Source organism: Rhododendron vialii, chromosome 8a (assembly GCF_030253575.1).
Source record: "Rhododendron vialii isolate Sample 1 chromosome 8a, ASM3025357v1".
NCBI classification, from domain to species: Eukaryota; Viridiplantae; Streptophyta; class Magnoliopsida; order Ericales; family Ericaceae; genus Rhododendron; species Rhododendron vialii.
Window position 1 is genome coordinate 12999176 of NC_080564.1, and position 10694 is coordinate 13009869.

The window sequence follows — 10694 nt, forward strand, 5'->3', positions numbered from 1 at the left end:
GGAACATCATTGTCTAAACAAAAAAAAATTTCATTGTCTGAAAGTACGTATCTTCGAACTCTTAGTTTTCATTTTTGAAGAACAAAATTTGGCCAAAAAATAAAGATAAAAAATGAATTAAGGATGAAAGTTAAAATAAAGTTCAAAATCCATTTGAAAATTGAAAGAAGATGGATGGCATTGCTTATGATGAATGAAATGCACCTAAACTCCAGCAAAAACAACTGAAACAGGAACCATAGACCACATATGTATGCCCATTACAAGTATAAACAAAGAAATAAGGTAATTTCAAAACTAAGAAGAAAATTCTGATTAGACTAAAAAAAGATTCTACATCAGTCATTGATCTTCTTATAGACTGCTTTACAAAACTGATGAAACATAGCTCATATCCACACGGCATACGACCAACTGAGGCAGCCGTTTTTATAGAAACAAGGATATTGGCAGGTAAAAGAGAGGAAAAATTACATATCGAAATTCCAACTGCTTTCTGCACAAAACTTTGGCACCTTCTGTTTCTCTGCCAAATTGACGGATGCAGAAATCTGAATAAGCACAAACAATATCGAAGTTTCAATATCATCAAATCCAAGAAAGATGTTTTTGTTAGTAGAGGTGTATAAACACGTATGGAAGAAAAACACACAAGGTAAAGAACGCCGCCAATACAGATTCATAATGGAAGAGGAGAGGGCACGGGCATATATCAGTTCGAAAACAACACTGAAGTGGCTTCGATATAATAGTTAAATTTTGTAGTTTGCACCCAGCTTGATTGTGTCCATTTTTAGTTTTTTCCTCTTAACAAACAGTTCAAAACTTCAAATGTAAAGAGTTCAAATTATTGCCAAGTGGTAAACAGGAATCCCAGCATTACACACAAAGAACAACTCCCAACCCCTTTTTTAAAAAGTTCCAAGAACCTAGTATAACAAAAACATCTCCATTACGTAGCGTGTATACTCATGTTCAAACATCATAATCTGAACCTTTGTGCTCCTTAATCCTTATAATACTTTAAGGCAAGGGCCAAACATAAGATTTGTACTTCCAAAGAGAGCTAGACCACAAAAACTAGTTAAACATCTCACGTATACATAACTCAATTACATAAATCTGTTAGAATATAGTATTAGTAGTATGTGAGTCGTCTATATAAATAAGATCGTTATGTGTTAGGGTTATGTACACCCTATACACTTTTCATATCCTTCCAAACAACATGGTATCAGAGTGGGTTCACCATACACCTTAGATATACAAACAGCCACCGAAACCCGAAACCCTCACGCAATCTCTTTTCTGCATCACCCAAACCTTTGAAACCCTAAATCCCATAAATCCAGAAATCCAAACCTTTGAAACCTTAAATCGAAGCCATAATCGGAGCCTATGATGTTTGAACTCCATAACCAAAGCCCTAATCGAAGTTTCTGACCTTCGAAAACTCCAAATTGTGGCCGAAATCCCTCAAAATCGATTACCCAGTCCCTAAACTGTACTCATCGGCGCCTGAATAGCCTCGTCGGCACCTAAATTGTACTCGTCGGCCATAACCCAGTCACGGCGACCCTCGCCAGCAGTAGCCAAGTCTCCAAAATCTCCAAAACAATTCTCCTTCACTTCGAAAATCCTTGATCTCCATCCCCAAGGTGCCGACAACCTCTGAAATTCCCTAAGGAGCGTTCGAAATCATCACACCACTGGTGGGTTATGTTCGAAACAGTCTACATGTATTAGTTGGTTGCCTTTTATTACACGGTGATATATTTGTAATGAAATCTGATTTTGCTTCCGCTGTCTCTGTTGCTGTTGGTTGTTCATTTAGTCGTGGACATGGTCATAATTCTGGGTTTCCTAGTTGGGTTTTTGGACATGCTTTTGGTGAGCGTGGTAACATATCTTGTTTTGTCATCTATTTCGTTGAAGTTGATGGTTGTTGGTTGGTAATTGAAGTTGGTTGTTGAAGTTGGTAGTTGAAATTGGTTTTGTTGGTTGTTGAAATTGTTTCGTTGAATTCGTCCATTAATTCGTTGGTCATTGAAAACGTTCGTTGGTCGTTGAATTTGTTCATTGATTCATTGGTTGTTGAAATTATTTCGTTGAAGTCATTGAAAACGTTGAAGTTGGTTGATCGTTGAAGTTGTTGAAGTCGTTTCGTTCGTTGAAATCGTTGTCGTTTCGTTGGTTGTTGCTATTGAAAGTTGTTCCATTATTATTTTTAACATGTTGGTTGTTTTTTGTTATTGCTGCTAGTAGTTGATGTAATTGTTTCGTTGGTTGATATGTAACAAGCTGGAGGAGAGTCTCCAGCTTGCGGGAGAGTGTTAGAATATAGTAATAGTAGTAGTCCCACATTGCTTAGTTTACTTATTTAATATGTGAGTCGTCTATAAAAATAAGATCGTTATGTGTTAGGGTTATGTACACCCTATACACTTTTCCTATCCTTCCAAACAACAAAATTCATATCCATGTTTACACAAAGATAAACCATTTCAAACATCTCAAAGATTCCAATCGGAAAAGAATTATTCTGGAAGGAAGATGATTTTACCAACCCGCATAGAGAGTTGCAGTTAAAACATCCACTGAGAAACCATGGGAAAAAGATAAGGACCCAGCTAAAACATCTACTCTGAGTTGAAACTCTTTTGGTTTTGAATTTTGATCACCACTTTAATGCCATACTAGTTTTACATTAACTGTATAGGTCACTATAGCCTCTAGAGTCACCGCACTTTATCATAATAGATTTTATATCAATTCAAACTTTGCCAAAGACTCAGATCTACATAGTCACCATCAACTCTCACATGAGAAAATCTAATTCCAATTTTCGTAGGAGAAGTTGGATTAGATACGGTGCATACACCATGACAACAACAACAACAACAGAACCCATGCAGTTCCCAACACAAAATTAAGTGAAATTAAAGTGTAGGAGGTGGGACAGCATTCCTCTCCAACGTGAACCTAGTAATACAAAAATCCCAGACAATAGATCGCTATCCACAAGATATATGCAAGCAAAAATATTACTGATCAAATACTACCACACTTTAAAAACTATAAGAAGTAACATATGACCCTAAACCATGATTAAATTATACAAACAAGTTACAAATGTTATCTTGCAAAGTGTGCTATTCTGGTTCACAAATTCAATCATAATTACTTGCGAGTTATCCCTTATCTAAAGCGTTGTTAAAATACCATGTTTATGCCAAAACCAATGGAGTAAGCATATCAGATAAACCAAGAGAAGGGGGAAAAAAGATTTTAACTTAGATTAATGCACTTGTTATACCTTGAGCGTTCCATTAAGCATGGAATTCCTTGACCAATCTAATCCCAAAACCTTGCTAGACGTCTCGTACGAAGCCCTCAGTATGTCATCATCAGACAACTTCTGTGACACTGTGAAGTCCCACGAATTCTGTGCGAAATCATAGCTTGGCTCGAACGTGGTCTTCGCTCGGTGCATGTAGGTGTGTTTCAACCTGCAATTCTGTGAATCAAACCCATAATTGGCCGAGAGTTTGTTGGCGGGATCAAGCACCAGCGTCCCGTTCAATGCAGTCTGGTTCACGCCCTTCTCATGAGTGTAAGTTAAATTCAAGGGTTTGTCCAAAACCCTGACTGTGTTCATGAACTGAAACAGAACATCCTACAAAAAAAATATATATATATATATATATACAAAAAGCCCCAAATTGATAACTTCCAAACCTCTGGCTCGAATTGAAATGTACAAAACAAAATGATATCTAAACTGAAGCCAGCCCAAGGAAGTGAGCATTAGATCATATTGTGTCTTCAGTTCCTAATGAAGAGTTGTACTTAAATTTTTACGCAACTTGGGATGAACTGAGACAACTATTCCACTAATTCTAATGTGGATTGTGGTGGATTTCAAATGTATAGATTTGAAGTCGTCTTATATGAATGATGGGTCTTTGCTAAGTTGGAAGGAAAGACAAAACATGCCTCCCAATATACTCTCACATACATACTCTTTTTGCACACTTTATACACATACATTAAGGACAAAGTGTTTAGTGCTTGTGAGCATTGCTATGCTCAAAGGCACTCTTCATGTTGTCTAGCCAACTTCAAAGTGTGGGACCACACACTAATATGTGATGGGAAGGACCCGGAGTGTTGCTCCAAGAGCACTTAATAATCTTTCTATAGAGGCTATCGAAGGCCCATTGGGCGGTGGTTAGAATTTCGCTAAAGTTATATAATATGTGAGAGTGTCTTTTTCACGGAGTCCTATTCACAAAGCTGTTCAATTTCGCGCTCATAATTGATTTTCAATCCGGATTGTTTAAAAACACTTTGTACAGTCGGGATTGAGCTCCTTAACTTCTTCTTTACAGAAGAGCCGTAAAGAAGATTTCCTTATAATTTGTTTAGCTGAAACTGAAGTACCATAAGAGATTTTTTACTATCGAGACCTTTCTCTTTCTATACTTCTAGTTCTTGACATTAAATATTACAGAACTCTCCTCGACTACTCGTTCCAAAGCCATCAGGATTAACTTTCTAAACTCATTATGGGGTTCCGTACGTAAACTATCAACTTTGAGTCACCTTGAATACCGTATTGGATCCTAATCGAGACTCCTTGGATTTGGCCAAGTGGGTATAACAAAACAACCAAAGGGCTTGCCCTACGGCTACGAGGTAGCAAGTTTGCCAAACATTCCAAACCTCAAGCCAATGAGAGTCTGCTGTGCGCCCAGTCCTTATCCTCCTAGGTGCACCATGCACGTAAGCTGGCCGAACATCAGGTCATAAAGAATATAGAGCCTACTTGAGTTTTTGAATATCCCGAATCAATGTTCCCGGATAATTAACAAACCGAGAATCATAACCACGACGATATTGTACCGGTCCTTTTAATTTTCCTACGTTTTTACCAGAAAGCGAAAAGTGAACCTGTTTGGGGACGTCGTAGTCGATGAAGAATGAGCCTGGCTTCTCAATGGAGAGAGAGAGGCCGTTCAAGGAGAGGCCGCCGACGAAGGTGGTGTCAGTCGCCGAGGCAAGAAGTCTGAAGTCGCCGGCGTCGACCGCCAGAGTGCCCACCACGCCCAGCTTGTCAGTTGCGTACCTCGCCTTCAGTGAAGCCTTCGGTTTCGGCATTTTCCAGATTGAGAGAGAGAGAGAGAGATTATCGGTGGGGAATAAAGAGGATTTTCGAGAAGGATCGACAGAGTTATATCGGTGGAGGGTACGAGGGAAATACTAGTAGGAGACAAAAACACAAACATTCGGTGGATTCTCTGTTTACGACTTTCTAGTTATTCTGCTGCAACAACATATTTTCTATGCGCCACGTCATTAAGTAGTGGGTGGGTGGGAGTCACATAATCCTTTAAAATTGCATTCGCTCGTGCATTCAATCACCACACTGCGCTCACGCTTTCAATCTTCGCACTCATGAATTTTATTTGTTTGGAAAGCTTTTTAAAGATAATTTCATGCTCTCGCACCCACACTCGTTCACGCATTATGTGACTTGTATTTACACTAATTAATAAGTTATAGTGTGAATAAGTTGTTAGTTGTTCCCTCTAATCAATTAATTATTAATTAGTATGAAGAAGATGCAATTTTGGTTGTTAATTGTGAATGGAATAATGTAAATAAGTTGTTGATTAATGTGAACAAAATATAATTTTGGCACAAATTGTTTACAAAAAGAATTAGTGGCAACGGCCCCTTAGGGTGGGACGTGGGAAGGTTTGGGCCGTAAGCGGGCTTTAGCTGGCCAATATAAAGGCCCAAATGACTGGTGAGCCCAGTTCAGTGTTTTTTTATGTGTCTTTGTGACAATTTTACAATCAAAGAGGGACAATTATATAACAAAAAAGTGTGTAAATTAAGTCATTCTGGACGTGTAGCTCTTCCTAAAATTGGATCCATGCGTAAGTCTCCCTTTCTGTTTAAGATTTATGAAATCCGATAAATGAGACCAAGTTATTTAAAACAAAAAAATGTGAAAGGAAATGTTCTCTTAGTTATATTCCTTGATATAGGTTAGAAATATCCGGTCACGATAACTCAATTTTAGAATATCAAAAGTCGCACGAGAATTGAAGTTAAGTAACGAATACCGTATAAACTTAAATAGTGAACCGAACAAGTAGTAAGAACCGTCCGCGAGCCCGAAATTTTTTACGTCGGGTCGGGTTCGACCAAAACCGAATTAATCCAAATGAATTGGTTGGGTCAGGTAAGAAACACAGCACCCCGAACCGAAATCTGATTTTTAACAAAAAATAAACCCGTACCCGACTGAACCACATGTTCGGCCCCGCCCGAGACCCTTGGGGGCGGGGCGGGTTGGTCGGATTACCCCTTCTTTCTTTTTTTTCACACCCCTATCTCTGGTTGTTCACATGCATTTTGTTTTAAATTCAATAGTAAGGGGTCCGGACCACCTTACGTGCTCCTCAATTAATTTATTCTCTAGTCTGATCAAAGACATATTATCCACATTAGAATTAAGATATCCACAAAAAAAAATTTATTTCTTGCGACCTGACCTGGCTTGTTCACATGCATTTTTTTAAGAAGTGTGTAAGAGTGTTCTTGGGACAAAATAAAAATTACTGTAAATAAGGACAAAAAAATATTGTCATTTGACTTATTAGACCAAATTTATGTAAAACAAGTAAAAAAAGTACCAATCACAAAATGAAGTACTAGGAAAATGAATTTTCTTTCGAGATTAAATTTTTCACACCGCTGGTGTAAATATTTGTTTCCTCAAATCAATTATATTGCGTTACGTTGACATATTTTATTAATTGAAACCGTTGTTTTGCAACGTAGCACAATGTAATTAATTTAAAAAAAACAAATATTTACTCCGGCAGTATAAAAAAATTATTTTCTTACCTGTCAGTAGAATGAATCTTTCCTAAACCCAAGGGTATTATTACTAGTAATTTCCAAGTTTCCGAGGCAAAAAAAAAAAGTGCTGCTATTGGTACCGACGGTACCAACAGGAAAAATGCACCGACGGCCACCGGATGGCCGTCTCCGGCCACCGGACGGCCGATCCGAGCCGTCCAAAAATTTTAAAAAATAAAACCGAGTGGGCTTACGCGAGAATGAATTGCATCCGAGGTGTGTAAGGTACTTGATCCGAGCACCCTTTTTTCGTGTATATATCAAGTACCTTACACACCTCGGATGCAATTCATTCTCGCTTAGGCCCACTCGGTTTTATTTTTTAAAATTTTTGGATGGCTCGGATCGGCCGTCCGGTGGCCGGAGACGGCCTTCCGGTGGCCATCGGTGCATTTTTCTTATTGGTACCGTCGGTACCAATAGGATTTCTGAAAAAAAATTATGTTTCTGGTTGGAAACTTGGAGATGGAAGCAGGTGAGGTGATCGAACGGTCCCGACGATCGCGCCAATAACCAAGACTGACACTGTATACACTCATCAATCATCACACTCAACAAACGTGATCAATTATTTACTAGGGAAAATTTCAAAAAAGCCCCTGAACTTTCTGACAACTTGCAAAAAAACACCTGGACTTTCACTATTAACAAAAAAACACCTAAACTTAGCATTCCGTTAGCAATTAAACTCCTGTCATCCAATTCCGTCAATTTTTAACGGATGGAGCTAACGGAAGGTGTTAACTTTTTATTTTTTTACTTTTTACATTCAAAAATTACTTTTAACTCTTTCTTTTTTTATTGGTAAATAAATATGCAATTAAGTTCTTTTTTTTCTTATTATTTATCGAAAATTACTTTAACCCTATTTTTTATTTTCAAATTTTACCTTTCCCTCCCCCCCTCCCCCCCTTTTTTCTTATTAGAATCGATTCCACACCACCAATTAACCCCACAACCAACCGCCAAAGCCTTAGCCACAATTTCAGAAATTCAAAAGTTCTTTTAACCTCCTCTTTTTAACCTTTTCTTTTTTTTTACTACTTTTACTTCCAAAAATTAATATTTAACTCATTCTTTTTTTTAGTCATAAATAAATATGCAATAAATAGTAAAAATGGGTTAAAGTTATTATTATAAATAGTAAAGATTAGAGTTAAAGTAATTTTTGATAAATAGTAAGAAAAAAAAACTTTATTTCATATTTATTTACTACTAAAAATAAAGAGTTAAAAATAATTTTGGAAGTAAAAAAATATAAAAAACAAGAATGCTAAAAAAAAAGAGTAATTTCGAATTTCTAAAATTAGAGCTAGAGCTTTGACAGTTGATTGGTGGAGTGGGGTTAAAGTTGTAAAAAAAAAAAGAGGGAGAGAGAGAGAGAAAAGGGGAAAGGGGAAAGGTAAAATTTGAAAGTAACAAAAAAGATGGTGGTTAAAGTTATTTTTGTAAATAGTAAAAAATAGAGTTAAAGTAATTTTTGATAAATAGTAAGAAAAAAAAAGAACTTTATTGCATATTTATTTACCAATAAAAGAAAGAAAGAGTTAAAAGTAATTTTTGAATGTAAAAAGTAAAAAAAAATAAAAAGTTAACGCCTTCCGTTAGCTCCATCCGTTAAAAATTGACGGAATTGGACGGCAGGAATTTAATTGCTAACGGAATGCTAAGTTTAGGTGTTTTTTTGTTAATAGTGAAAGTTCAGGTGTTTTTTTGCAAGTTGTCAAAAAGTTCAGGGGCTTTTTTGAAATTTTCCCTTATTTACTATCGGTCTTGTCAGCCCACTAGACTGACGATAAACACACTAGAAAACAAAAAAAATACGTATTCCTATGTACTTTATACACTCTTTAGTCTTTACATACTCTTATTATTGTCAGCCCATTGAGCTGATTTTAGAATTTTCCATTTACTATAATGTCCATAAAAACTGGATCCCCAGTTGGATTCGTTCGGAAACCTGACCCAACAAACAAGGCATAAAGATACGTGTGAGATTCGACATAAGAGGAGTGGAGTGTCCATCCAAAAAAATGCACCAAAAAGAACATGAAAAAGGGACTGCTCTCTTTCTTCATTTGTGGAGGCTGCAGTACTACACTACTCAATTATAGACTTAGTAGTAGTAGTGTATCTATCTCCTTGGAGAGAGAGAGAGAGAGAGAGAGTGGGGAATCTCTGATACCGTGTGGGATGAGGCTGTTTCTGAACTCTCCCCCGCCGGAGTACTAAACAGGAATTCTCTCTCTCTCTTTTTAAGCATAAAAACTGGACTTTTGCGTGGCTTCTACGAAATCAATTTAGCCCGCCCACTATTACCTGTACGTCTAGTCGTCTCTCTATAGCTAGCTCTAGAGAGAGAAGAGACAAGTAAAGTTTTCTCCTTGTGCAGGTGGCGTGCCTCAGCTCATCTTTGGACTGCACAGGGGCTGCGGTCTGCCCATGTTCGGTCCCATTTCAGATCTACTTTGATATGATCGGACTCGTTCATAATCAAATTCTAAAAATTAAGTTAATTGGATATGATCGACATCTAAATGAAAAACATTTGTCTCTTGTAAAATGGGTTCTTAAAGTTATATATATGATCCTGAGTGCCGAATTCATTTTTGTAAAATCAAATCTGCTGTGTTTAGGTACTGATCGGTATGAGATCAACCTGATTTTTTACGTGATTGTTTTAATAATCGTGTTCTATTAATCATAAGAATGATTTCGATTATCAAAATGGATCCAAAATGAGGCAGAAAATACCAGTGCATGCAGTCTAATGACAGTAATGAAACAGGAATAGCATGCAGACTTATCACAGACAGATCGATCACACGCTGTTGAGTGGTGATACGATAGATATAGAGTAGTAAGATGTACACGGCAGGCGCGAGGATGTGTTTGACAGAACATGAGAAAAAGTAAACCCCTGGCTTTACCCTTTCAGAATGGTTAACAGAGGTGCTAATGGTACAGATTCTAAATCTATACCATCGTGGACAAAGCTCATTTGGACCCGTTTTGGGTTTAAAAAAATAATCGAAGCCACTTATTTTATTTAAAATACTTTATTTACGGTCCATACAAAAAATAAGCTTAATCATGTACTATTGTTTAGAGGTCTAAAAAAGGTACCATTTTGTCTCAGAATTAAGGCTTGAATTCTGAGATAAGTTGGGGCGTTTTGTAGACGCCCTAAACAATATGCGATTGAGCTTATTTTTCTGCAATGGACTGTAAACAAATTATTTTAAACAAAATGAACTGGTCCGATCATTTCTTGCAACCCGAAATGGATCCAAATAGGCTTTGTACGCGCTGGTAGAGATTTTAAATTAAATCTGTGCTAACCATCCGTGATGCATCAAGTGGAGGGCACACCTCCCTCATTAACTTCGAGTGCTCTCTGTCTCGTATCATATCATAGACCAATAAGAACGAAATTGGTAATCAAGTCCACTTTACCAAAATTCGCTGAACTTCTGTATCGGTGTATTTTTAGCCATTGAATCATATAAAAATATTGAAAAAAAAAAACTCACACAATCTAACAACTCAAAACATCTCGATACAGAGGTGTACCAACACAATCTAACAACTCACACCTCACTTCTGTATCGGTAATACAAAGGTTCTCGGGTGACGAAATTGAGATATTTAAAAATTAAAAATTGGTGTTATAATAAAGGAAAGACTTTTCATATATATGGCCGGTCAAAACAATGAAACCCGCTCTGCTGTTTTTGCTTTGACTAATCATGTAAAAT

At 37.0% G+C, this 10694-nt stretch overlaps 1 protein-coding gene across 1 annotated transcript; it reads right to left on the reverse strand.

The window, feature by feature from the left end:
* Window positions 1-288: 288 nt before the first annotated feature.
* LOC131336706 (outer envelope pore protein 24, chloroplastic-like) lies at window positions 289-5243 on the reverse strand. Its single transcript, XM_058372642.1, has 3 exons — window positions 4954-5243; window positions 3317-3676; window positions 289-551 (listed from the first exon to the last, which is right to left on the reverse strand). Exons 1-3 carry the CDS (start codon window positions 5158-5160, stop codon window positions 471-473), a joined length of 648 nt encoding a protein of 215 aa, XP_058228625.1. The 5' UTR covers window positions 5161-5243; the 3' UTR covers window positions 289-470.
* Window positions 5244-10694: the final 5451 nt, after the last annotated feature.

Excerpts from the sequence above, each read along its gene's own strand:
- LOC131336706 (XM_058372642.1), bottom strand. The coding sequence starts at position 5,160 with ATGCCGAAACCGAAGGCTTCACTGAAGGCGAGGTACGCAACTGACAAG. Across the intron at positions 3,677-4,953 it reads ACTACGACGTCCCCAAACAG|GATGTTCTGTTTCAGTTCAT; the intron begins GTTCACTTTTCG and ends TTTTTTTTGTAG. Across the intron at positions 552-3,316 it reads TGCTTAATGGAACGCTCAAG|ATTTCTGCATCCGTCAATTT; the intron begins GTATAACAAGTG and ends GTGCTTATTCAG.